General features: G+C 49.5%; 2 protein-coding genes and 1 long non-coding RNA gene across 6 annotated transcripts; 2 read left to right on the top strand and 1 right to left on the bottom strand.

Moving 5' to 3' along the window:
* The first annotated feature begins 277 nt into the window (after positions 1 to 277).
* On the top strand, positions 278 to 9394 carry tusc2b (tumor suppressor 2, mitochondrial calcium regulator b). 2 transcript variants are annotated; one of them, XM_088637015.1, is made up of 4 exons: positions 278 to 297; positions 1340 to 1627; positions 2643 to 2763; positions 3153 to 9394. In XM_088637015.1, the coding sequence occupies exons 2-4, from the start codon at positions 1479 to 1481 to the stop codon at positions 3216 to 3218; spliced, it is 336 nt and encodes a 111-aa protein (XP_088493141.1). In that variant the 5' UTR covers positions 278 to 297; positions 1340 to 1478; the 3' UTR covers positions 3219 to 9394. The 2 variants fall into 2 exon arrangements, with proteins under 2 accessions (XP_088493141.1, XP_088493140.1); XM_088637014.1 differs by lacking the exon at positions 278 to 297 and adding an exon at positions 304 to 584.
* Positions 9395 to 11087: 1693 nt separating this feature from the next.
* On the bottom strand, positions 11088 to 14607 carry LOC148662161 (uncharacterized). The gene is made up of 2 exons (XR_015939671.1): positions 14535 to 14607; positions 11088 to 12757 (listed from the first exon to the last, which is right to left on the bottom strand). It is a non-coding gene; the product is annotated as an uncharacterized LOC148662161 (long non-coding RNA).
* hyal2b (hyaluronidase 2b) lies at positions 12792 to 25852 on the top strand. 3 transcript variants are annotated; one of them, XM_088637012.1, is made up of 4 exons: positions 12792 to 13006; positions 18247 to 19243; positions 22981 to 23070; positions 23413 to 25852. In XM_088637012.1, exons 2-4 carry the CDS (start codon positions 18308 to 18310, stop codon positions 23803 to 23805), a joined length of 1419 nt encoding a protein of 472 aa, XP_088493138.1. In that variant the 5' UTR covers positions 12792 to 13006; positions 18247 to 18307; the 3' UTR covers positions 23806 to 25852. The 3 variants fall into 3 exon arrangements, with proteins under 3 accessions (XP_088493138.1, XP_088493139.1, XP_088493137.1); XM_088637013.1 differs by lacking the exon at positions 12792 to 13006 and adding an exon at positions 14967 to 15107; XM_088637011.1 differs by lacking the exon at positions 12792 to 13006 and adding an exon at positions 15349 to 17245.
* The last annotated feature ends 1373 nt before the right edge of the window (positions 25853 to 27225 follow it).

Below are 27225 nucleotides of genomic sequence, written 5' to 3'. Positions count from 1 at the left end.
CCCCACTAACAGCTCTGCCAGCAGCAACCTTAGCTTTTCCCAGGAGGTCTCTCATCTTGCTATTGACCTGGTTCACACCTGCTGAGCTTCAGTGGGCTGGCACAGAAAGAAATGAGAACCAAATATGAATGACCACTCTAAAAAAATCAAAAGCTTGTTCACCGCTAAGGCAGTAAGGAACACTTTGCGGAAAGCATGACATTTTTCTGTTTCAAGAAAGCCAAAGACAGACGCGTCATTCCGCTAGGGGCGCGCTCCCTCGTCATGTGACAGGGGAAATCTGGCGCCGGAAGTGAGGTAGGCTTAGTTGCTGTGTGTGTGTGGTTGTAGTGCAGACTGTTTTGGCCAAAAAAAAAAGAAAGAATAAAACTTCAAGTAAAGATCAGCTTTTTTATTTTATTTTTTCCATTTGTGGGGGTGGGGGAAAGAGTTGTTTCATTCGAATCACGGGGCCTCCCGACTCGAATGAGCTTTTGGGACTACCGGAAGACCCCGGCTCAGGACAATGTTGGGAAAGACATGGTGTCAGTCGTGTCTGGCTAAACATCAGTAACGGGAAATAACTGGCTGTCGGCGAGGGGCAGGTTGGTGATATTTGACCTGCTGTCTCTGTGGGGGGGGCAGGCGTTCAGCTCTGGGGTTAAACCACGGGTACAGGGGCGTCAGGAACCCCGCAACAGACTGGGGGACGATATCCCCACAGCTCGGCACAGATAAAAGCAATGACATTAAAGAGAGCGGGTTGCGGGTGGAGAAATGATAGTAATAATGACATCCATACTGAAAGTAGTGTTTTTACGGGCCACGGGCCGGGAGGCGAGAAGCTAGAACAATCCGGGGCCCCCTCGACCGATGATGACTTGTGAGCAGACGTAGACTGTCTGGGTGGTGGTGGTGGTGGGGGGTAGATTTAAAAAAAATACCAACAAACTACTGCATTGCATGGGCTGGACGGAGGACCGCGATGAGTTTGTCATTGTCAAAGCGAAAATGCATTGAAAATGACGAGGGTATGGTCGAAGCCTGCCGCCTGACGGCACACCGTCCTCTTCTGGGAGCAGGGATCTTCTGCAGGAATCTTGCCGCTGTTGGAGTAAATCTCAAGTGCTTGATTTTTAGTGCGACGCCGTCGTAGCAGGGTTAGACGGGTATCCACGCGTGGAATGACAGCACGGGGGTTGGTGTGGAAGGAGCGGGGATATCGGAACGATTCCTATGTTATTTCAGAATTTTTGCACGGGCTGTTTGTAGTAGAGCAGTGTCCGTGATTGATTCTGTGTGCAGTGATTTGTTCTTTTTTTTGTTTTGTTTGTATTTATGTCATTCTGTGGAACATTAGGACTCCGACACATCCGGTATAATAAAGGATATCGAGGGAGTTAGTTGTCCGGCGAACATTTCATCACCCTCCCCGGCCCCCCTCCCAACTGACTCCGTCCGTCCGTTCGGGCCGGGAAAATAATGTTCCGGCGCTGAAGATGGGAGGCAGCGGCTCCAAATCGAGGGGGTTCTGGCCTTTTGCCGGGTCCGGGACCGGTCCGGATGCGGCCGGCGGCGGGCACGAGCAGTCCCTGGCCCGGCTGCGAGGCGCCCGGAGCGCGACCCCGTTCGTGTTCACGAGGCGGAGGTAAACACCCGCGCTCGGTTCGGTCCGGTTCGGTGCAGATCAAGCTCAGCTCGTTTTGCAATACCGGATTCATCCCGTAGATGAGTTTGGCAGCTGAAGCAGCAAACGGTGCAACATGCTGTACGACATGTGTTTCATGCATAAACAAAAACGGCATACGGACCGTGAAACGATTATATAAGTAACACCGTGCAATGCTAGGACTCTGTCCTATACTGTAGAGTAAATAATCAACTCATTGGGAAAGTATTCAAGTACATTGCAGACTTGGGTTGCATGGCACTCGGCATCACTCAGGTGTTAAGAGATAATGCTCTTTTTTATAGCCCCTGACGTGTCTCAAATGCGCGTCTGCGTTTGAGCAGTCGAACTAGGAGCACGCCTCTGATGCGCAGTGCCACCCTGTGATTCACTGGGGCCCCTGTGCGAGACCTGGCAGTTCATGGAGATCCTTCCCGTGGCTGTTGGAAAGACAGTTGCTGAAGGGACACCAGTGTGCAGTTTGTCTTCTTGTCCAACAAACTGGCAGCACACACAGCACTGAGTCACCCCTTAACCACTGTAACGCTTCTCCTTAACAGCGGTGATAAAACGCAGAGGTTTCTACAAATAGCTATTGCTTCATCCTTTTAATTGCTCCACCCCAGGGAGCTAACGGTCTCACGAAAGGGTGCTGTGTTTTCAAGCCACGCTGAGACAGCTGTCGCTGGACTCCACTCCCTCCTTCGCCTTCACCTTCTGAATTATACTGACCGAAACTAGAATGCAGTTTAACCTTCAGCTTTGGAAATGGGAGGGGGTTTAAATGGAATGCTGTTTTTTTTGTGATCTCTCGGGAGAGGCCCAGGCACGCGCTGCGGCCTCTCGGCTCGGACTGTGCGACGAGGCCCGGCTGCGGAGAAGTTGAGCCTGGCCCCCGCGCGCCTTCCTTGTCCTGTTTGCGTTTCCCCTGGACGTGTCTGTGACCCCGACAGAACGACAGTCCCACGTCTCCCCCTCTCTCCCCCTCCTGCAGCTCTCTGTACTACGATGAGGACGGGGATCTGGCGCACGAGTTCTACGAGGAGACCATTGTGACGAAGAACGGGCGCAAGAGGGCGAAGCTGAAGAGGATCCAGAAGAACCTCATACCTCAGGTGGGCCGGGGGGCTGGGTGAGGGGGCCGCGGGCGGGCGGGGCAGTTGGGGGTTGGGGCGGGGCTGGTGGGAGAGGGGTGAGGGCCCCCGGGCTGTGCTGTAATGCCCATCCGGGATGGGGACGGTCCCGCCTGCTGGAGAGGGGCGATGACAGATCACAGCTGCTCTAACGAGGGGGGGCGGCCTGGTAGAGACCGCCTGAGCTGACCCCAGTGTTTGCGTGCAGCTCACCCGCCTTTGTCTGTGGCCATACGCCGACTGCGCTCTCGCAGAAGAGCCCCAGACGTTGTGAAAGCAGAATGTTTGATGTCCGAGTAATAAATGCTAATGGTTTGTTGTTGCTTTTTTTTTGCCTTGCCTCCTCGATTCCCTCCGGCTCCTCCCCACAGGGAATTGTGAAGCTGGATCACCCACGGATCCACGTGGATTTTCCGGTGGTTCTCTGCGAGGTGTGAAGGGGCGGCACCTCCTCCGGCACCTTCCGTCCCCTCTGGCCCTTCTTCCTCACCCACCCCCCCCCCCCTCCCCCAGCCACCCCAACCCACCCCTCTCCACCCCCCCCCACCGCCACCACCACCCCGGACTCCGATCTTCGACCGCGGGGGACTCTCAGCCGCGAGGGATGGCGCGGAAACTGTAAGGCGTGCCGGGGGAAGAGGGGACAGGGCTGGGATTTGTGGGTTCCTGTTCACCCCGATGGGAGAGAGACCAAGGCGGAGAGCTTAACAAACAAGTACGGCCTATAGAACGACAGCCCGTTCCCCCACCCCCCCGCCGAACACACAGGCCCCGTGCGCCCGAGCTGACGGGTTCCTATGTGGGAGATTTTGCTCTGTCTCTTCGGCTGGCGCGGCATCCTTGGCATGTGAAAAATCTGAAGGACTCGTCTCTGTTTTTGTTTTGACTCCCGTTTCCCCGAAGCTCGGCGCTCGTCTCGGCCGGACGCCCAAGGGAACAGACTGGAGACGAGAACGCGAGTCTTGCTCGTGAGGCTGACGAGAGCTTCATGTTTCCCCCCCCACGGGAAAGCAGTCATTCGGTTTTGTAGGGAGTGAAGAATGGGAAGAAAAATCTGTCAGCATCTGTATATCTCAGATGGAAAAGGAAAGGAAAAAAAATCACTCCTTGTGTTTCGAGTGATAAGGAATGAAGCCAAGCTAGGAATCTATATAAATGTTTAAGCTGTGAAACTTTTTTTTTTTTAAAGGCGGCACCGTCTGGATAGAGTGTGTTTTGTTTAAGAGACTTTGATATTAATATTATTATTATTATTAAAGGTACATCTCATTAGGGAAGAAGGGCCCGACTGCTTGGTAAAGTTTTTAGGTAATTAAAAATAAGAACAGCGTAATGAATACCAGTATGTTATACCATGCATGATGTGAACCTGAAGTGTAGTTTTGCTTTCCAAATTGGCCAGCTGGATAATTGGAATTAAGATGGAATTTTATCTTTGTATTCGACATGCAAGCTGTTCTTGACTAGTGTGCAGCTTTTGCAGAAAGAAGCAGTCTAGTTTCCTAACGTCCCTTCAGCATCAAGGAGCGATCAGCGGTGTTTTTTCTTCTAAGGGATTTTAGAGGCAAGGCCATTTCTCATGAGATCCATTTCCGCTTTGTTTTTTCAAGCAGGCTCTTCAAGGACAGAGGCTTCAGTAGTTTGTGTGGCTTGAGCTCGGATTCCAAGCCGCTTGTCTGCCGGCTGTGGGTTCGAGTGACTTTAGCGTACCTGGCCAAGCAGATATATGAAGTGTACATCAAAAGTGCAAGTCACTCTCCCAACACAAGGTGGCAGGATAGCACGACCAGTGGAAGGGTTTACATTTCTTGGCAGAGAGACTGGAAAGCCAGAGCGCCCATCCTGTGTAGGTGAGCCTTGTCTGACAAGGGATTTGCACTCTTGTATCCTGTTTTTATTCTGGGCTGGCTGGTGTTGAACCCTCTCCTCCAGACTCCTGCCTGTTGTCAGCAGCTATTAATCAGCGCAGCGGAGATAACCGGAGGGAGGAAGGTCAGGGTTATCGAAATATGAGAAACCGAGGAAGCTGAGCAGATTTGCTGGCTTCTGAAATGTTTCCAGCAGCAGCAGCAGGGTGGAAAAAAACCACCCTGCGCAATGCTGAGGGTGCGAGGCGGGGGCCTGATAGCTGTGTGGCCCCTCTGTGTGCCCTCTCTGAGAAAGGTGACGTGAAGCTCTGGGAAAAATAACACTTCCTGAAAGTGATGAACCCCGTTACTCTGCTTTGTTTTTTTTTTGAATGGTGCAGCAGTCGTGTAAGAGCTCGGCTTTCCGCCCATCGAATGAAACGTGTCTTTCGTTCGGCTCGGCTGCTCACCCACGTGTGGATTAAGCTCTTAGTGTGCTCCCCCGTGAATCTCAGGACTGTCACTCGTTACTGTTCTGTCGTCCTTCGCCGCGTTTTGTCTTTCCACCTGTTTTTAGGTGTTAGCGGACCTCTTAATAGCGTGATCTGATTCCAAAGAAATCGCGCCAGGCAGAAATGGGCGTCGCCACCGCCGTCATCGTCTAAAGTAGTTGCGTCAACAAGTTTACAAAGAAACGCTTTGGTCCAGCTCTCCGCTCCCCTGTAGTGCAATCAGAATCTCCACTTGAAAGGAGTGCTCCACCTTTGAAATGTTTTTTTGTTAAAAAAAAAAACCATGCAGTGGAGCACACACCCCAGCAAAGCACAATACAAGAATGTGGCGCGAGAGGCGCTGACACCTGATGGAAAAGCTTTGGGCCCAGTCTGTGTGACCTCTGTAAGACTGAAGTGGGATACGTGTTGGATCTGGGTCTGAAGAGTAGATGAGTTTGCAGCCCAGACTTTGTGGAACTGAGGAAGTTGGTGGGAAGAGCAAATCTGCCTTTTAAGACCTCATGCCCAGTCTGCAGACAGGGCTAATTGTCTAGGTTCCCCTGCCCCCACTCAGTGCTTTAATCTTCTTTTGGCCGATACGGCTTTTTCATCCCTTCCCCTGAAGGCTCCCTGCTGTTTTAAAATGAGTCAATAAACACTAACCCCCAAGCCTTGTGTTCAGACGCAGAAGGGCTGGAATGTCTGTAATGACTTCTGTGTGCATTGTGTCTCGGGACTCTGAATGGAAGCACCACAGAAAGGCTGACACAGGGGCGCCGCACAGTGCGGAACTTGTTCTGAGATGATGAGGCCTTTTTTTGTTTTGTTTTTCCCGAAAGCCGAAATGCTGGTGTGTTTCGTGCAGGAGCGTTTACAGACCAAAGCAGTCAATGGCCTATTCCAGGAGTTCCAACTGGGATGTCTCCAGTCCCGAATAGGAGGTCCTGGCAGTTCCCGACTGTCCCATTCACTCGCAGCCAAGGCCAACGTCCTGCGTTTTATCATAAGCCCTTCAAAAATGAGGGTGAAGCCTTGAGCGCGCAGATTTCGAGAACCCTGGATCTTGCTTTGAATGTCGGCGTTGCCCCACAGGAGCTCTTTTTATAGGAGCGGAATGAGATGCTGACGAGGTGCATCCAGCACAGAGTAAACCGCAAAAATGTGAAACCCTTTGTTGGCTAGAGCAGAGGGGGGTCTCCAACCCTGGTCCCAGGGGGTCCCAACTCAGTCTTATAGGTCGCCTGGTTCTAAAGATTTCCAACATCTGTTATTGGTAAGAACGTAATCTGTTCACCGAAGAAAGCTCTGGTCCTTGAGGTTTAAAAAGTACTTGGAGTGCGGTCCAGTATGGTCTCTAATTTATCACCTGCTTTAATTGTTCATACCGAAGTTGTGCCAGGTGTTTAGATTTAACGGTGAGGTACCTGAATCTGCTGGGCAGGGGCTATCCAAGGCCCGTGTTGGAGACTGGGCTGGAGGAGGCATGGATTCAACTTTCCAGTACTTTTGCCAAAACCTTCCCACTGCACTGAGACACGGCTACTGAGAGCCTTTCGAAAACGAATATATATTTTGCAGAAAATACTCATCGGCCGGGTGATTATACAGCAGACCCTGGCAGAGATAGTAACTGGAGTATGAGAATCAAGCATCACTGAGGATATGTGGGTGATGGTGGGGTGAATAATCAATTGTGAAAATGAGTTCAGCCCACTGTGCCTGGTGTTCCTTGTTAATGTTTCTGTTTGCTTTTATTTGTCTGCCAAAAATAAGTGACATATGCAACACAGGAAGAGCGCACTGATATTATGCTGGCAGTGTAACTGGAAATATTTTTCCTTTGTCTTTGCTTGTTAAATAAGCAGGACCTATCAAGGTAGCTCATGTGCGAGTTCCTGCATGAATTCCTGCTTATTGTCTGGGAGGAGTGCTTGCCCTCGTTATCCTTCTATACTGTTTCTGCAGAACTACTTCCCTTTATGTTTAGGTCAAGAGTTCTAGATCATTTTCCTTTAAAAAAAAAAAAAATCTGCTGACAGTAGCACATTTTTAACCCATTACTAAAACAGGAATTATTTCCTTAACTGCTTATGTACTGTCTGTACAGTACATGATAAATTGGAGACCTTTTTGGAAGCGGTGTATGGATATAGTGTGCTATATAACTGATCCGTGCTTCACTCCTGAAAGCTGAATTGTCCTTCAGCAGCAGTTGTCCATTAAGTTGCATTGCGTTTCATTTGAGCCCCCTCTCCTCACACTCGTTAACTGAGAATTCCTGTACCTTGGGTAACACTCTGATAAGACTGTTCCCTGTAGCTCCTTTTTGAAGAACACTAAGTTTGGTTTTGATGAGACTTGCTCCCTCTTTTATTACAGAGGCACCCTGACTTTGTACTAAACTTGTACTAAAACATTCATTTTTACGGGACTTGGAAGAAAAAGTGACTCAAAAATAAACAAAATGCAAGAAAGATGCCAGAGTGAGTGTTCTGTAAGGAACCCTGTGCGTAAGCTGTCCTTTTAATTGCTAGCAGATGAGATGTATTTCCCTGTAATGCTGTGACTTCATTCACCCATTTCCTTTTCTTGAAAATATGTAGACATGTTTACAAAGCATAGCTGAACCCAGGCTCAATCTCCCTGCTTATATCCAACTGCACATTTTCTCATATTCACTGTGAAGTTCCTGCAAGACAGGCCAAGACTGAGGTGTTCACAGGTGTCAGAAAGCCAAGATGAAACGGGCTTCCAAGACAGAGTGATTAGGTGGAGTGCCGTTTGGTTGTAAATCATAAATCTCCCCCACAGCTCATCATAGTCCAAGGCTTTGAGCCACATACACTAATTTGCTTTTAGTCTGGAGGTTTGTCCAATGACATGGTGTTGTGTGTGTGTGTTCACGGCACACGGACAAAGAAATATTCGTAGTTACATTTGAAACAGCTTGGCATTCCTTTCTGCTGCACTGCAGAAGTTTGCTCTTTTATTGCTACTGTTAACAGGATAAATAAAAACCATGAAGGAGCTGGCTGCATCCAAGCGCAACGATGTGGTGGATCGGGAGGACCATTTGTTGAGTAGCCCAGGTGCGGAGCGCAGCGTCAGTGTGTGTTTAGAAGCGTAAGCCTCCAGAAATGCACTTTTGAGCTTCCTGGTTTTCATTGCCTCTTTGACCTCAGGACCGTTGGTACAGTATTTGGCAAGATGATTTCCTTTTGGTAAAATTTCAATCGTTTGAAACAAACCAATCAAAATCGTGGTGTGTGTGTGTGGGGGGGGGTCTCGAGTGACCACAGATTTGCGCACGCCCGCGGCCTGTATTTAAATTTGGACTTGGTGTTCTGGATTGGGGTGGTCGGGGGTTTCTGGTCCTGTTTTACAGCTGTAGCCCCTGTGACACACTGGGAGAATGGGCACCTGTGGACATGCCCCTGTGATGCTCCGCTGTCAGAGCTGCTGGTTATTTGACACATCGAGAGCTTTGCGGCGCTTCACAGCAGAGTGAGCACTGATGGGAAGAGGGGTGCTCTTTATCAGGCCCTGGCGAGTCCCAGGGGTCCCTGTCGTGCTGAATGTCGAGAGACCTCGAGCAGTGCTCACTCAGGGGTGCAGAGACACCTGGAGATGGTCTGGTCTGTTTTTGTTCTAAAAAGTCTCACCAGCTGACTTTGGAACACCCTCTTGGCCTGTGATTCGTCCCACCTACGGCAAGCTGTTCAAAACTGTCACGTTGTGGTCATGTTTGCAACTGACTTGCAGCGTTTGTGCATTTCCGCTGGGCTTGACTTCGGTGTATAGAAATGAACAGAAAAAACATGTAATCGTTTAGAAAGGGGGAGCAGGTGTGTATTTTTAAACAAAGAGACATTAATGCATTATTCTGACAGTACCTGGCTATGTCATGATGGAGATAAACTGACACGTTTGTCATAATGGAAAAGACTGTGCTGGTACAAAAACAAAAAGGGATGCTGTGTTCTTAAAAGTACTGTACTGTGTAAGTGCATAGCTGTGGTGTCCTTTTCCTTCAGGCAGCACTCCCAGTTCATGCAATTGTCTGCTTACTCTCAGTGTATATATGAAATGATACAATGTGTGCACCACTAAGTACATATCGCATAATTTGGAGGTGGGGTGAAAACTATGTGCGTAGATACAATTTAAAATCAGTTTGATATTTATGGATCTTTTTTTTTTTAAGTTAAAAGAATGTTTAATTATGTTTCGATTGTCTTTTTTTGTTTTAAAATAAAGCTCTTCAAGTAAGAAGTTTGTGATGGTGATGTGGGTCATTTTCGAGTTTACTCGGCCTGCGGCACCTCCTGTCCGCACAGTTGTGCTACAGCCGACTCCTTAATTCAGTTGATAATTAGTAGGATCCATTTTGGAATAAAGCAGCTGACTGTGTAAATGTCCTGCAGCTGAGGACATGGAGCATTTGATATTGAAAGCAGCAGCTCTCTAGATTGTGCTTGTAGGATCTTTTCAACGAGATGGACATTAAGATGACAGGCGGGGTGTGAGGCTGCTGTTGGGGATGAAAGATCATGTGGTTGAGGTGTTAGCGGACCAGTAGGGGGCGCTCACCCTCATGCCACAGTGAGAGTTCCTGCTTATAGCCAGCAGTATCAACTTGCAACTCACAACTGGCAACCCATTCAAGCGGAGCAGGTGTGAGTCTGGTCAATACCAGGAAGGGAGACCTCCTGGGAAAGCTAAGGCTGCTGCTGCTGCTGGAAGAGGTGTTAGTGGGACCAGTAGGGGGCGCTCACCCTGCGGCCCATGTTCTAGTGCCCCCGGTATAGCGATGGGGACGCTGTCCTTTGAATGAGACATAAAACTGAGGTCCAAAATCCCCCCCCTGGCCTTTACTGGTCATGGCCTCCCTACTAATCCGCATCTCTGAGCTGGCTTCACCTCCACGCTGAGAGCTGGTGTGTTGGGAGCGCACTGGTGCACTCTGGCTGCTGTCACATCATCCAGGTGGGGGCTACACACTGGTGGTAGTGGTGGAGGGGAGTCCCCCTTACCTGTAAAGCCCTTTTGAATATTAATAATCCACATCTGTGAACTGGCTTCATCATTCTGCTCCTCCCCTCCCCACCTCTGCCACAGGATTTGGACTCAATACACCCGGCTTCCTCCAGGACTATTCCCCTCGTTTCCGTCGGCCATCCCTGTTCCTCCCCCCGCCGACCCCCCCCGGCCTGGATATCCTGCGAGCTGTGGAAACTGTGACCAGGGTGGATCACAGGCATGATGGGGGTGGAAAAAACGGACAGGCCACTCTGCCCTTATCGCCGACACGGGGGGAGACCAGTCGTGCGCTTTTCAATTATAATAAAAATGATAATTCTTCCTAAAATATATACTGTAGTGCTTTTCTGGACTCTCCACCCAAAGCGCTTTCCAGGTCATGGGGACCCCCTCCACCCCCACCAGTGTGCGGCCCCACCTGGATGAGGCTCCAGTCCGCTCCCCACACACCAGCTCTCAGGGGGGAGGAGAGTGGGGTCGTGAAGCCAGTTCAAACCCTTTTAGTGCCCTAGCTGCTCCTTATTCATTTTAAAAACCCCACTTTAAGAGTGGGGTTTTTGAGAAAAAACGGACTTAGTTTTGCTGTGCCTGCTTGTGACCTTTTTTTTTTTTTGAAGGTTCGGATGGGAATCCTTTTATCACCGATACGTGCATGAAAGAATTACCAGTTTGCTCCTGAAACCTCTCTTATTTTGACCCTTTAATTTGACTCGGATTTCAGCCCGGCTCTATTCTTGCTAGCCTGGCCGGCGAGGGGAAGGTATTTTTTCCACAGGCGTCCAAAGGAGAGGGCTGTCGAGCCCAAACAGAGGCGCTAGAACCAACGCAAAAAAATATTTGCATTGCGTGGCGTGGAGATGTGTGCCGACGAAGCCGCGAGCTGCAGAATTCCTGGTCGCTGGGCTTCAAATTGTAACACTCTGAATGATGAGCCAAGTAATGTTTCTTTATTAGCCCTATACAATTTCTTGCATTAGGAATGCGTCTTTTCGCATCCCCCAGCTTTTCTCCAGGGAGACACAGACACAGAGACAGGGAGAGAAGCTGGGGGTCAGAGCGCAGGGTCGGCCATTGTACGGCGCCCCTGGAGTACAAAGTGCACGGGGCTGCAGGAATGTGAGACCTTGGATGTGTCTGGAGTTTGAGTGAAACTCGGTCCCAGCTTGCTTGGGGACCGTCGGATTCCCATTAACGTAAGAATGTGGTCAGAGACGCAGCTGGGGGTCAGAAGGTCGACGGCCACTGCCCCCAGTGCAGCCAGGCGCGCGTTTTCTCTGACCCGCCCTGTTCCTTGGCCCACTTGGAAAGCAGGCTTGGCGGGAGACGGGCCTCTCAGCGCCCCTCTGGAGCGATTCGATTGATTCTGCGCGAACGCCTGGTCGATTTTATTGACTCTCGAGCCCCACCCCCACCCCCCAACACCCACACACACACAATCTTGCCTGGGGATTGCAGGTTCCACGCTGGCTTTTTACCAGCCTCCCATCCTGCTCGGAGTCCTGCAGAAGCTACGGTACGCTGACTTTTATTTCCACAGAGCTTCTACTGCTGCTGCTGCTGCTGCAGCTGAGGCTGGAGTTTCACAGTATGTGTTCACGCGATTTGGATGCAGCTGCAAGAAACAGACAGGCTCACACCGGCCTCTTTTTCTCGCTGACTGATAGAAAAGGCTCGTGACTCTTGGGGCATCTTCGGTCCCATCATGAGCAGCAAACTCCCAGGCCTTCCACTGTTGTTCAATTTGCAAGTGTTTAGGACAACAAAAACATTACATTTTGCACAACTGAACCTCATCAAGTCACAGATCTAAGCCAGTGCCTACTTTCTATTTTGTAGGGCTGTTTTGCGAGGAGGACCATGTATCTACACATTCTTATAAATAAAATTCATACGTGCTTCATTTCTAAAACAATCTCAGAACAGAACCATCCCTTAAGGTATATTTCTTGTAACCTCCTGCCTTACCGCTCATGTCTCCGCAAGCAAAAAATTAATATATGGCACTTAAAGCAGTTTGTGTATTTTTCCTTACCCAACTTCTACTCTGCACCAGAGCTAAACTGATTCAGGTTTGCTGCTTCAGCATGGAAACCTTTTTAGAAGCTGTCTTTGGTAATTCACTGGAAAAGAGGAGAGGAGATTAACCAGGATCCTAAAGCAATTTTTCCAGAAATGACCCCAGTCTAAATCCTTCCTTCAAAAGAGGCAGGTGCAGAGTCAGCCTGGAGCCGAACAAGACTTTGCTACTTCTTGTCCTTAAGCTCTCTTACGGACTTGCAGAGGGTCCAAACACAAAACACAAAGCATGTGTGCTACAGTTCCCTTCCGCCCAACCAAAACTGACTGCTGATCCTGATTCCGGGCATTTTCTCACTAGTAGCTGGCACCGGGAAAGGGCAACGACCAGTAACGGAGGAAATCGAGGATCAATAATGCCAGGGCTGGGCAGGGGAGTGCCATCTTGGCTCTCCGACGAGTCCGGTGTCGTTCTGTACGTCTGCCAGGCTGGGGGAGACCGGCAGCTCCCCTCTTTCGCCGACTTCCTGTTCTCCTCTAATGGCAGGAAGGCGAGCAGAGGCAGGAGGAAGGGTGTCGCTGGAGGGCAGGAAGAGGGACAGGGAGAGGAAGGGTTACAGAAGGGTAGAGGGGATTATTAGAAGTGTCATTCCCCCCTGCGGACATTCAGTCGTGGGATTCTTCACGCGCTGCATTCAAGACACAGAGCACATGGTTTCAAGGCTTCTGTTTGAAACGTGTGGGATTCGTTTACGTTGAGAGTGGATCAGAATAGTGCCGAGGCTCCGGGAGGCCTTCTAAAAAGAGGAGGTTTTGCCTTCTGTCAGGGTAAGTAGTCATCTTCTAAATGAGCTGAGCGGTGAAAGAAACCTATTGCTGTGTTCGTGCATGGGGAAAAATCCCCAGGTTTGAGATACTGGCTAGGTGGTTTGGGTGTGGGTTTGCTCAATCCTTTTGAGAATGACCATAAAAAGCTCCTGAGACTACGTCGCGTGAACCCCAAAATCACCTCATCGCACAGAGAGAGAGAGCTGGTGGGGGCACGGGGGACGAGGTGATCGAACACCTGAAGCGGCCAGCGTGCTCCGCTAATCGAGAAGACGGCGCCTTTGGTGCCGCTGGGGTGCTGGAGAAACATCTCGTGCTGAGACAGATCGTCTCTAGGGATGAGTCACGAGCTCGTGCAGACCACCATGATGGATGTCGGCGAGGGCGATGCAGGTGTTCTGAACGGGGGGGGGGTCTCATGTGTGAAAGACCAGTCCAGGCAGGGGTCCGTGTTGCGATGGGCGCATGGGCAGGAGTGTCTAGTCCCTACTGATTGATTGATTGATTGATGGCAGCCTGACTGCACGGCTACACTGATCCAGTCCTGGGAGCCCACTTGCGGCCCCTCCTGTGGGCTCCTCCCGGAGTGACAACACGTCCTCGTTCTGCTGTGGATCGCTGGGGCGCACCAGACATGAGCCCCAGTGAACACTGCTGGGATGAGCTGGGATGACACGTGGCACCTAGGGCTCAGGGACCAGAGAACGGGCACAGGCCTGTCCAGGCTCCAACAGAGGGAAGAGACCGAATCCCATCAGACAGTATCTGCAACCTGCTGGAAAGCCCATGTGACACAGAGGTGCAGACTGTCTACTAGCCTGTGACTTTGACAACAGACCTCCCGTCGATCAGCACTGCTAATTACAAATGTTCATCAGCATAATGAATTTGCCCACGTCGTGTGTGTCGAATAAAATTCCACTGCACTTGCTATTGATAGAGGCATTTTCCTCACTGTGCTTTTTTACATAGGTGATATGTAGTGTCTTCTGATGATCAGTAAATATTTCTGTCTTGTTCCCAATTGGACTGGGTCGCCCGTGTTTTCATCTTTACATTTAACAACGTTATAATATGTTGCAAAGGAACAAGTAATAGGTTTATTCAATGCTTAAAAGAGAAGAAAAGAAACACAACGTATGATTCTTTTTCAACATCTGCTCTGGAAAAATAGTAATGCTATTTTTTAAAAGTGACTCATCGTCATCTTGACAGACCTATGAAATATTGACAGAGATCACAGATGTGTGTTTCCATAAACACGGAAAGACACTTTTTTTATTCCTATTCATAAAAATACTAGGATTTTCCTTCCAGAACTCAAGGCGAGGGTGAACAGAGCCAGAGTTAGTGTGTCCCGTAACTGCAAAATTCAGTTTCTGAAATTAACTCTGATGACAGAGGAAGCCCATTTGGAACCCGGAGACTTTGGACTGGTTTAAAAAAACAATAGTGTCCTGAACAGCTGCGCTCACCAAAAAAAAAAAAACCAACATAAAAGCTTTCCAGAAACAAGAGAGAAACCCACCACGGTGGCCTTAACTTAAAAGCCATTGCTTCATCCGCGCCTCCCCGCAGCTCAAGTCTCTCCAGACAAGTCGCAGCGCGTAGCCGAGGGCAAATGAAAGCAGGTTGCGATTTGCGCAATAAGGAATGCGGAGCGGCGCTTCAAAGGCTCCCCAGACGGTGTTGGGGTGGGTGGCGCTCGCTCATACCTTCCTGCCGGACCTGCAGTGGGAACAGTAAGACAGTTACATCAGAGACTTCCTCTCCAAGATGTTTCGGGCGGCGGATTCTGCTCAAACGCCCAGGAAGCACCGTTCCGTTCAATTTTTTTAGTCGGTCCGTTGTTGGTCCCCGCTGTTGATTTTAAATCCTGCTCCGTGAGGTTGAAAGGGATTTTGTCCAGGGGGGGTCTGAGCTACTGAGGCGGAGAAGGATTTTTTTTTTGAAAGAAAGGAGTTAAAAACGAAGAGTAGCCAGCGATAGCCATCAGAATCCCCCCCCCCATTGTAGACGTTTCCTGGCGGGATGGTGGGGGAAGTGGTGTCGGCTCCCCTCCCGACAGGAAACTGCTTTTTCTCGACTGGGGAGAAAACAGGTGAGTCAGCGCGACAGGGTATAAAGCAAGCGAAGAGGAGCAAGACGCGAGCGGGGGGGGGAGTTTTTGAGCGACAAGTTGTAACAAGTACTTTTTTTTTTACAAGAGGAAAACAGAGCCCATGATCATACCGGACTGTACTGTCCCAATCCGGAATCTCAAGTGAAACACTCTTGAGAAAAAAAAAATAAAACTCCGAATTCTGAGAGAGGTTGAATTAAGTTGCTTTCTAACATCGGTATAATTTGATTGTATGTGACAGATAGCTTAAGAAGGTAAAAACAACAACAACAACAGGATTAATTAACACTCTGCCCCAGGCTAACAAGCGCTGTTATTAGCTATTGCAGGTGTGTGGAGATCTCTGCGGCTGCAGGAATGAAATGCAACGTGTCGTCTGGTGTTCAGCAAGAATCGAGCGGGCGTGTGTTTCAAATGTCATCCCTGAAAACCGGAGTGGAATACTCCGTTTTTAGGAAAGCGCTATCCGTTTGACACACCCTTGCCGCGAATTGTGCATCCGGTGCACTTTATTTGAAGTATTGCACTGAAATGCATTTCGGAAAAAAAAAAGTTGATTCTCCATTTTTGATGCCTTTTCACTTTTCGTGAACATTACGCCCCAGTTCTTTTAACTTTTGTCTACCACACGAGGTTAGCGACGGTCTGGGGCCTTAGAGAGACTGCCACCTGAACATGCAAGACGCTACGCATCTCTCTCTGATCCTCAATTCACTGCCGAAAGCGCGGCTACTGCTGAACTCGGCAGATGGGTTGGACCTGTCAAATGCAGCTCACGAGACGGTGTGACCGCACATGTTGCACCACACCGGGCGGACAAACCCATCTTATTCAAATCACATTTCCTCTTTCACGCTCTCGTAGGCGGAGGTACAGCATCTGATCTTAACAGAATCAAATCGTGCCGATATGTTCCAGCAGGTACCACGGGGACGATGCTGGTGCGCTATATTATTTTTTTTTTCTCGCATTGCCTCGAGTATTGTGCCCTCTAAAAACCCTTTTACACTTGCCTGTCAGATAATACACGCCGCGTTCGTCATATTAAATCTCTGAAGTTAAATAAGCGTCAGAAACAAATAAGGGAAATGGTTGATTAGCGTGCAGAATATGCAGAGAAACTGCTGCATATGCCGCTTTCTTAAACGGAGTTTTTTTTTTGCATGTCAATGAGGGATGTGCAGTTAACACGCGCTGGTGGTGAGCTTCTTTCTACAGACGGGGTTTTAAACACGGGCCAAAGGTCTCTGCTGTTGGTCTGTTTTAAGAAAAAAGAAAGGGCATTCTCGGTTTCTAATCCAAAAGCACCATCCCGTTTAATCCCTGGCGATTCACTTCCCCCTATCCTGTAACATGATACGGTCATTGTGTTCCCAGTCCTCTGTTACTACAGAGTAACTGCTGTGGGCTCCTTCCTACTGTAGGAACTCGGACAGCTGCGCTCCGGCGTGCTGTGTGCGGAATAATCTATTCGTAAAAAATAGGGGGGGTATTTGGGTACAGTAGAGAGAGAAATAAATTGAGAATCGATCATATTTAGACTTTGAACTCAGGTGAACGGGTGTGTGCCTGGGACGCGAACAGACGCAATATATGTGGGACGCATAATGTGTCGCGTTTATTTGATACATTCTCACAAGAAGAGTTCTTATCTCTCCCCCCCCCCCCCCCCCTTCCCCTCATTTTCCCAGTCTAGAAAGTGTCGAAGCTGCTTTTTTTAAGCCATCTGAAGAGCCCCACGCTTAGAAAACCTGGAGCTACGCTGAGGCTGCGGGGCGGTTTCGTCACACACACAAAAAAAAACAGGGATGTGGTTTGGACGGGATCGCCGATCGCGTAAAACAATGAAAGGGAAAAAGAAGAAATTCGAGTAGGGGCTCTTGTGTCTTCCCCGACGAGGAATCATGGTCTGGAAAGCGGGGTTTGGTGGAAACAACGGACTTTAATGGGCTGTTCTGTTCTTTAAAATCTTATTCATGCGTGCCGACTGCTGATCAGCCGACCGGGCGTCTAGGGGGAATTATTCTTAAATTATTCCAGGTCAACTTTTCGTGCGCAGGAATGGTCGTGCTCGCCTGCCTGCCTTTACCTTTAACAAGGTAGCAGCAGTCGGAAAGGTACTGTATCTCGTTTGTTTTCATTTTAGTTTGTTTGCGTCCTCACGTTGTGAGCCGGGATGGTGAAGTTCTACCCTGCGAAACTTTCCCAATGAGCGGGTTTTGCGTGCGTGTGCGGATCTTCAATTAATGCACCGAGCTTTCATTTGTGTCATCTCTTACAGCGGCGTTGCGAGTAGACAAGCCGAACAGAACCGCACTGGATAGTTCATTGGATCTTTATCCGGCTTCTGTGACATGCCACGCTTTGTTCTGTTAAGTTTAAAAAGGTTGTAGATGGGCTCCACGTCAGTGTAATTTATTTTACAGACCTCCAACCGATTTCTGAAGAACTCTTTGGCGCCGCGTTATGCGTGCACAAGTAAACTAAGAATTGGTACACGCGTGACGCGGGAGTATCTGCACGTTTACGGCTTTGTTAACAAATCTGGACGCTTTTTGCAAGCGCTGTACCGCTCAGCAGCTCCGCAAACAATATGAATCGTTGACTTAGAGGTAATGACTTCCCACAGCTCTGTACACACTAAACCGTTTTAATATCCAAATGCCAGGTTTTCATTTCGTCATTGACCAGGCCTGATTGGGGGAAAAATAAATAAATAAACGTACGTTACTTGGGAAATGAAGTATTTAACTGGGGGAGAAAACGATAGGGTATCGTAACGCGGTCTTGCAGACCCACGAGTTCCCGGGCTGTTCAGTACCGTAGTTCTAGTGCAGTGGGCATTTATTTCTCTGTGCACCTGCGTGGCTCCTTCAGGGTGAAGTGTGCACAGCACTGCTCTTCACTCCTGGTCCTGCAGGGCCCCCGTGTCTCCTAGTTTTCACCCCCTGAATCGCGCTGTATCGCCTGTGCCCCCCCAGCTCTGTACTCACGAGAGGTTAAAAAAAAAACTGCGACCCTCCGGGACGAGGATTCAACATCTCCGCCGTCCCGGCCTGCAGCCTGGTGCTTCTCCCTCCTCCTCCTTTCCATTAACTACCACTTTACTCCTCGACAGAGACCCGAGTGCGCCTGGCTCGCTGCACCTCTCCCCCCCAGCGCCCCCTGTCGGCGAAGCGATGTCCGGCGCCCGCTGGCCGCTGCCCGCCTGCGGTCTCTGGCTGGTGCTGCTCCTGTCGCCGGGCTGCTGCCGCGCCGGGCCCCCGAAGCCCACCCGCCGGCCCTTCCTCTCCGGCAGGGCCCTGCTCCTGGCCTGGAACGCCCCGACGGAGGACTGCCGCCCCCGTTACAGCGTGGACCTCGACCTGGGCCAGTTCGAGATCCGGGCCTCGCCCAACGAGGGCTTCGTGGGGCAGAACCTCACCATCTTCTACAAGGACCGGCTGGGGCTGTACCCCTACTTCGAGAGGAGCGGCCGGGCCGTGAACACGGGGCTGCCCCAGACCTCCAGCCTGGAGGCCCACCTGCAGAAGATGCCCGAGGGCGTGAACAAGTACATCCGGGACCCCAGCGCCAGGGGGCTGGCCGTGATCGACTGGGAGGAGTGGCGCCCCCTGTGGATCCGCAACTGGGACGCCAAGGACGTGTACCGCAGCGTGTCGCGCAACCTGACCGCCAGGAGGAACCCCACCTGGAGCAAGGAGGAGGTGAACAAGGTGGCGCAGCAGGAGTTCGAGGCCTCGGCCAGGGCGTTCATGCTGGGCACCCTGAGGCACGCCAAGCACCTGCGACCTCACCAGCTGTGGGGCTTCTACCTCTTCCCAGACTGCTACAACCACGACTACAAGAACAGCCTGGAGAACTACACGGGCCGCTGCCCCGACGTGGAGGTCAGCCGCAACGACCAGCTGGCCTGGCTGTGGGCCGAGAGCACGGCCCTCTTCCCCTCCATCTACGTGGGCTCCGTGCTGCGCTCCAGCCCCTTCGGGCGCCAGTTCGTCCGCAACCGCGTGAGGGAGGGCATGAGGCTGGCCCAGGTGGGGGAGGGCCCGGCCCGGCCCGTCTTCGTCTACACCCGCCCCACCTACACCAACGAGATGGAGCTGCTGACGGAGGTGAGCCGCGCGTGGGGTGGGGTGGCGAAAGTAAAAAAAAAAACAGAGGCTCTTCGAATGGGTTGAGGCTGTTAGTGCCGCTGCCTTGCGGCTCGAGGGCCGCGGGTTCGATTTCCAGCCCTGGCGGGGGCTGCGCCAGTCTGTGGGGAGTTTGCATGTTCTCTGTGCCTCGCTGGGTGGCAGTCCGGGTTGGTGGGTTGGTTGGCTGGCTGGCTGCTCGCTCGCCTGTCGGGACCAGTGCTGGTCCGTTTCATCAGGACCTGAATCAGGGGGGGACTTGGCGTGTCTTGAACAATGGGGGAGAGAAGAGTGACTTCCCAAAAGCGAGGAGACTATTCTCAGGAACAGTGAGGAGAGCGTAATATTGAGTCAATTATTATGATTGTTAGTTTACATGTTTACATGGCATCTTAAAGCAGAAAGCCTAAAAAGCTCTTCCCCCCCCCCAAAAAAAAAACAATGAGGGAAAAATATAACAACCAAACAGTAAAAGACAGAAAGGTTTTCAGTGAGGATATAAACAGTGTTGACCTCCATGTCCTCCTACAGCCTGTGGAGGCTGTGAAGCTGTGTGGGTGGGGTGAGCTGTCTGACAGTTCAGCTTCAGGTCCTGCCAAGTTAAACACCTCAGAAATCCAGCAGGGTCATAGATGTCACTGTGGCCATTGAGTTCAGCTGGTTCTCTTTGGGGTACAATTTTAGCATCTGGGGGTAAAAGCCCTGGGTAGGAAATACCCTCCACAAAGGGACATGTAAGAAGACGCAGTCAAACCTAAACCTGCAGGTCTTTGGGAGGTGGGAGGAAACCGGAGCTCCCAGCAAAAAAAAACCCCTTTGAATAACACGCAGACTCCGCATAGACAGGCGCTCTGGCCTAGAATCGACCCCAGGAGCCTGGAGCTGTGAGGCAGTGTTAATCACCATGTCCCACAATGCCTCTGGCTAGGCCTGGAGGGCAGCTCGGAGAGTCCTCTGTTTAGCAGGAAAAGGGTGTGTGTCGTCAAATTAATTGTGAAGGTCAATTTTAAGGGTTGTACAGTGCAGTCATTTCCAAAATATCCGCGGCAGTTAAAAGGAGATGACATGACGCACAGTTTATGCACTTCTTATCAGTACTGCTTTCCTAGAATGAGGAGGGATGGGGCGACTTCCTTGTCAGTCTCTGTAATACGTTTTTAAGGAGTGAACAAGCAGCTGCTCAGGAGGTGCTGGTAAATCCAGGCATTGGAGCAAGCCAGCAGCATTGTCCCTCACCCGTCTGTGTTCCGGCACTGTTCACTGTGCAAGTATCGTAAGTTGGTGTATCAGGTTTCACACACCTGCCCCACTGCACAGTTTCCAGCCGAAGGAGGACACATTGCGCCGACTCGCTGGTCCAGACTCAGGCCCTTATCAACTCCTGCAGCGGGGTTTAACAGCAGAGCTTTTCATGCGTGCGCCAACCACGGTGCGCACTGGGATAGAAATATAAAAAAAACGATTGTTCTCTGTTGTTCTCTCCCCCAGCGTCTCTGTAGACATCGTTTTTTAAGTTCCAAATGGCACGGCCTGCAGGTTTGAGAGAATATCATGAGGTTTTGGTAGCACAAACTAAGGCTGGAGCAAGACAGCAGCTGAAAGTGGAGGAACGGCTCTGGCGTGGTAGCTACAGCTCAGCTGCCCTCCTCCTGGTGTCCAGCCAGCCTGCCTTCCACTGAAGAGCAGGGTTATAAAAAAACAAACTCCACGCTTGCTTTCCAGCTGAACTTACTTTTTTGGGCCTCCTAGAGTGGAAGGGGGTTGTGAAGAAACTTTAATTCATTTTTCCATTTTTCAGTATTTGGATTTCATGAGCTGTTTTTATTTCATATTTATCCTCCTGGCAGGACAGAATTCCAGGCCAAGCAGGCTCAGAGGGGCAGGCGCCATTAACTGGAATTGATACAGCAGAAAAGGCTCAAGGGGCAGATCTACCTTATTTCTAAGTATAGAATTGCAAAAACTGGGCCTTATCTGTGGCCCAGACAGCCAAGGACAAGGCTGCATTTAAATCTGAGACGTCATTACCTTGTGACAGCTGTGAAGTAATGTGTAATCTTCTCACTGTTATTTATTCACTTGACTGCTTTCTTCTTAACGTTCTGAAAATTAGTTCTGAAAAAACGAAATCTATTACATCCCCACCCTTTGTCGGTTTTGCCTGATTTCTGGAATTTTAATTGGAACACCCCAGGACTGGACCCAGTGGAAAAAGCAGATGTTGGGAGTGAAATGTTTTAGGTGTTATTGTTGGGAGAAGAAAATAATGAAGGCTGAGCTCCTGAATCGTACATCAGGAATTTTTCGACCATCAGTATCACAAAAAAAACATCCTCGATAAAATAAAGACCTTTTGTTGTTCTTCCTGCCTCTGTGTTTTTCCATTAGATTATCTGTTGAAATAGGAAGGAAAGGATGAATTGCTGATCTCATCATAAAATGGGATTTTTCCACTGAACAGTGTCGGTGGTGAAAGTCTTCTCGAAGAAACTTGTTAAACCTGCATTTAATTTCACTTCTAAATGAGCCACAGTTGTGAAATTGTATTTATTTCGTGACTTTGAAATAAGGATCTGAGCCACACTGTAATCTGGGTTAGGTTTATTGCTCTTTTTTTGTGTGTTTTGTTTCCTTTTAAACTTAACCTCTCATGTGGTTATTAGTTAGGGACTGACCAGCTGATGAAGTTAATTTATGTCTGCTTTTCTGTGCAGTCTGGAGGGGGGCACATCTCACCAGCCCCTTCAACATGGGGGGCGGGGTGGAGGGGGGCATCGGCCAGGCCTCTTGCAGAGTTTTCTTTCCCTTTTCAGCTCTGGGGAAAAACATCTGGCTTCAGGAATGCCCCTGACAAGGGTGTCAGCTAAGCAAGTAACAAGGAAACAGTCATTCTGGGCCTCATTTGTGTACTGTTCTTGTTTTCTTCTTCAGTTGCATGGATATATTCTGCATTCCTCTTATGCCGTGAACGAGGACTGGTGCGTGTAACACGTTTTGTAGGTGTCTTTTCCAGGCTTTCTCCAGGTTGAGCAGTTCTTTAAGCTGATTATGCCATCTTTTATGTCACCTATTAGGCTTTCAGATCCCCTAGAGCCATTCAGCTTGTATGATGTAACTACTAAAAATATCGCATGGGTATTGAAACCAATAACATTTGCAAAACAGTTGTGTTTTCAGTGCTTCTCGGCGTACGTTATCTGTCGTCCTTCAGATTAGTTAACCCTTGCCCTCATAGGTCACTTCATGTCACAGGGAGCTCTGTATCAGTGACGAGAGACAAGACTCCTGTGTCTGGCGTTCATAACCTCCTGAGCCCTTAATGACTTAATTGAATAAGAATATTTGAAGGGTCACGAACAAGAGCATTCAGCCTGTTTTGCTAATTAGGGGCTAATGGATCCCAGGATCTCACCCAGCCATGTCTTGGAAGAAGCCAGGGTTTTCGTCTTCAACAGCAAGGCTGGGCGGCTTGTTCCAGTCCCCCACCACCTTTTGCGTAAAGGAACGCCCCCCCCCATTCTCAGTTTGCATTTCCGTCGCTGCACCTGAAAACCCGTTGGATTGACTCTGTCAGGACCTTGGGGGAGTTTCATCACTTGCATCCGGTCCCCCCCACGTACTCGAGTCAGTGAATGAGCTGGTTGGCATGGCAGTTCCAGTGAGGTTTTGCAGGGAGATTGTCGCGTGAACTGAACACGGGGGCCTTTGTGTCTCGGCAGATGGACCTCGTCTCCACTATAGGGGAGAGCGTGGCCCTGGGAGTGGCGGGAATCATCTTTTGGGGAGACTCTACCTACGCCAGCAGCGTTGTAAGTGATGCATCTCTTTACTGGGGAGGGAAAGCCTGGACCGCCTTCATCGTGTGCATCTTACTGCCTTGGTAACTAACCCACTTTACAGCCATGATGTGGTTGAAGCAAAAACTCTGACCGCAGTGTTTTGTTTTTTTCCCCAGCGGTTTTGGAAGTGTGCGAGCCTTTCTCTTCTTTCAAATCTTCTAGTAGGCAAAAACCATCTGTACCAAATAACGGAGACCTTGTGCGTGCAATAGGAGAGAAACCGAATGAAAGGCATGTCACTGTGTTAACTGTGTTCAACCTACTTTCCGGAGCAGTTGCAGATACATCTGGATTCCTGCTGTGTGTTCACAGGCCAACTGCAACACGCTGAATGAATACCTGCGGGGGGCGCTGGGGCGGTACCTGGTGAACGTGTCGACGGCAGCAGAGCAGTGCAGCAAGGCGAGGTGCAGCGCTCAGGGCCGCTGCCTGCGCCGCAACCCCAACACGGACACCTACCTGCACCTCAGCCCGCAGAGCTTCAGCATCCAGCGGGAGGGAGGCAGACTGCAGGCGCGGGGGCTCCTGACCGCGGGCGAGCGGGACTACTTCCAGCGGGAGTTCCAGTGCCAGTGCTACAGCGGACACCGGGGCGAGTCCTGCGCGCAGAGAGAGGCGGGGGGAGGGAGCGGCGGCGCCCCGGGCCTGCGGGCCGCCGTGAGCAGTGTCCTGCCCGCCCTCGCCCTCCTGCGGCTCCTGCTCTAAGCGCGAAGGCCGTCTCTCACCGGACACTGCCGCTCATGCTGTGCGTGGGGAAGGGGGAAGGACAGTGCCCTCCCCTCCTGGGACTGGCACCGGTTCTGTAGTCTGTGGGCAGGCAAGGCCGCAGGCGGAGCCGAACGGAGTGCCGGGTCGCCAGACCTGTTTAAAAAACAAGAAGTCTGTGTGAATTGCCGACTCTGTCCCAAAGAGCTGTGCGTGACAGTGCCGTTGTTTCCTGAAATCTTGCTTACAGATTTCCTGTGCATTTGACATTTGTGCTGCTGCACGCACTGTCTTGGTGTTCCAGTCAGCCCCCAGAGCACAGTGGTTCACTGGCTTCCCTACAGAAAGCCAGCTTGCTAGTTTTCTGCTATTAGAAGTGACAGCTTGGTGTGTTCAAACACGATGAATAAAGGGGAACCAAGATGCATCAGTTGCCTTTTTTTTTAGCGGCTGTTGGGTTAGACTGATGCTTTAGGTGAATGTAGCCTTTCATCTGTGTCTTTGAGCTTTCCGGAAGTGTGCTCTGTTCTGGTGATTCTTGACCCTGGTCACTCCAGTACCAGATCTGAGAATCACACCCCCATTTTCCAGATTGGCCCCCTGTCTAAACCAGGTGTAAATGTTCATTCCTTCGTGTCTTAAGACTCCATTCCCAGTTCCTGTAGACCCCCACTCTTTTCCCTGCCTTCTGCGTCTTTCCCGTTGGTACAGCTACAGCACTGCACAGATACCATTCCACCTGCCCAGTAGTAACTGCTCACGCGATATGTTAGAGCTGGGTTTTTCTGTCCATGCAGATTCAGGGAATACCAGCACATGTGTGTGAGGCACTCCTCTCTGTGTGTTCAGAAGAAACAAATTATTAGCAATGTGGAAACAAACCTATTGGAAGACCACTCCAGAAACTGGAAAAACCGAACAGTGCAATTGGAGATTTTTAATTAAGCTTTCAATTTTTGTCTTAAATTTTCATGATAACCTAAGTGTCATGGACACCTTAGAAATGTTCGGAATTGTAACATCAAGGAATTATTTTAAATCTGATGAGTATTTGATTTTGTAAGTATTGATATTTTGTGGAGCAAAACTGGAACATTAAAATGGATGTATTTGCAAATCTTTCAGTAGAGTTATTGGTAGACATCTGTGTAAGCAATATGTATCTGTAGGATAATTCCCTGGGTTTGCGACAATAGACGTATTAATCAAATTACATGGATAGCCAATGGTATTTACAACCATTTCCCTCATGAGAATCCCGTGCTAAATGAATCTTAGCTTCATGACTATTTTAGTTTTGTTTTTTAAATTGAGTCAGTCGCTTTCCTTTTTATTTAAAGTGTCGCAGGAAACAATTTCAGCAACAACGTTTATTTGTAAAGAACTTGATTAGATGGACAACGGAAACATAACAAGGAGATGATGATCCTTTTGAGGGGAATCTTATGCCAATCTCAAGACTGTAGATTGGCCTGTTAAAAAAGAGCACAATTGGAAGTGCACCTTGACAATTAGTCTGCAGAATGCTGAAGGGCTCACTTCAGGTGTCCACTAAGAAGCGTTTGGAAGATGATTTTCAGTTTTAGTTTATTTAATGTGTTGTACGCAGGTTCTGTTTCAGTACAGCTGAATATCCAGCTGAGTTTCACATACAGTAAGTGCATCACATTCCACACTGTTATTTTGTGGTTGTGTGTTGCTCCTAACAATGCTGAAATTGGATAAGTCAGAGCCTTGAGATTTAATACTCTGCCACATGTTGCCAAGGAACCAAGATGAAATGGTTCATTCATGAGAAAAATGACAAGTGTGGCTGTGTGAGGCCTGTGCTGAAGTTGTGCCCAAACTCAAACGTTCGCGTTCAATGTCTTAAGCTCTCTCGGGAAGAGTGTTTAAGCCACAAGACTCGTATGAGCCAGGGGACGGCTTGGGTTTTTATTTATAATTTTATTGGGCTGCTCAGTCAATCTTTTTTTACACATAAACAAAGATGTTCAGTAGCGAAATTCTGTTTAATGAACTTTATTAAAATTCGAGATAAGATGGCGTTCGTGGTTTGAGCTGTTTTTTTTGTTTTGTTTGTTTGTTTCCCTTCTCAGTGGTTGGTCCGTATCAGAGTTTTAACCCAATCTGTTATCTGCTCGTTAATGACTGCTTCTGCAAGGGGTTCAGGTTTAGAGCAGAATTGACTAAGCTGCTCATAATAATGGTACCTGTGTCTAAGAAATCCCTAACCCTCTTCAGGCTGGTTCAACAGTCATAATTATTAATCCCTTGTTAATTTAGCAGTGTTAAACGCAAGGCCGATAATTAGCCATTGCACAGTGGCTTGGTGGTGAGCGCCACAACCACACAGCTCCAGAGTCCTGGGTGCAATTGCTGGAAGTGCCTGTCTGTATGGAGTCTGCATGCATTTTTTGGGCATTCTGGTTTGCTCCCCTCTCCTGAAGACACACTGGTTACTTCTGATTGACAGCTCTAAACTGTACTGTACCCTGGGGGGGACGTCGTATATCAAGGGTTTCTTCCTATTACAGCAGCTTCTTTCTTCTGGGCCTAAGGGCACATTTCTGAGGAGACCCATTTCCTCGAGTTCCTGTTTCACTAATTATCTCTAAAAGAATCATTGCAGACGTTTTAAAAATCCCTATTAAATTAAATTTACAAGGTGAGGTTGTTCTCAAGAAGAAGATTCTGAATTAACCGAGCTTTGAGATTAACCTAAAGGAATCTAGATTGGGGAGTACCTGTTCCCGAAATTCCTCTGCCGTCTCCAGACTCGGGAACCCAGCGCTGCCGAGGAACAGAGCCAGATCGTTCTCAAAGCTTTTCTTCCCTGCAGGATTTCTTGTGAACACAAGACATTAGCGGAGCACGATTTGTCAGGGACAGTGCAGGTATGACAACAAGAATTGTTTTTCTGCCTACATGCAGTTCTTTAAAAACATATTTTGCTGAATATTCTTTACAGAAGTGGAGGAAATGTTTGCGCTGGGGTAAAAGCTGTGACTGCTTAATCCGATGTCTTTGAGAAATGTTGGTTGTGTGTGGGGTGGCCGTTGGCACAGAGGCCTCACAGGTGTGAGATCCTAATTTGGGTTCAGCCCACTGGCTCTCCTGTCTGTGTGGACTTTGCATGTTCTCCTCGTTTCCTTGTTTTCTTTTTTGCTATGGTATCAGCCCACCTCCTAAAGACATTCTGGCTATGTATTCCAGATTTCCCTATTCACCTGAGTCCCATTCGCTCCCTAGTCTGCTTAACAACAAGGAAACCAGAATGAGCTCCAGTCCACTGAGCTGCCCTGATGGGAATTTGACCTTTACCATTGGGAGGCTTTTGGTCATTGTAACAAGTAATAGCTTTATTCCCTGCTGAAAAGAAGAAAGAAAACACGGCCGAAACGTTGTGTTTCTCTTTCT

The sequence above is a fragment of the Lepisosteus platostomus genome, chromosome 6 (assembly GCF_059453375.1).
Source record: "Lepisosteus platostomus isolate fLepPlt1 chromosome 6, fLepPlt1.hap1, whole genome shotgun sequence".
NCBI classification, from domain to species: Eukaryota; Metazoa; Chordata; class Actinopteri; order Semionotiformes; family Lepisosteidae; genus Lepisosteus; species Lepisosteus platostomus.
Note: the sequence above shows the minus strand (reverse complement) of the source record. Positions and strands in the feature narration are given on the sequence as shown.

Coding starts and splice junctions, on each gene's coding strand:
- tusc2b (XM_088637015.1), top strand. CDS start 1,479: ATGGGAGGCAGCGGCTCCAAATCGAGGGGGTTCTGGCCTTTTGCCGGG. Junction 1,628..2,642: donor TTCGTGTTCACGAGGCGGAG/GTAAACACCCGC, acceptor CCCCTCCTGCAG/CTCTCTGTACTACGATGAGG. Junction 2,764..3,152: donor AGAAGAACCTCATACCTCAG/GTGGGCCGGGGG, acceptor TCCTCCCCACAG/GGAATTGTGAAGCTGGATCA.
- hyal2b (XM_088637012.1), top strand. CDS start 18,308: ATGTCCGGCGCCCGCTGGCCGCTGCCCGCCTGCGGTCTCTGGCTGGTG. Junction 19,244..22,980: donor AGATGGAGCTGCTGACGGAG/GTGAGCCGCGCG, acceptor GTGTCTCGGCAG/ATGGACCTCGTCTCCACTAT. Junction 23,071..23,412: donor CTACCTACGCCAGCAGCGTT/GTAAGTGATGCA, acceptor GTGTGTTCACAG/GCCAACTGCAACACGCTGAA.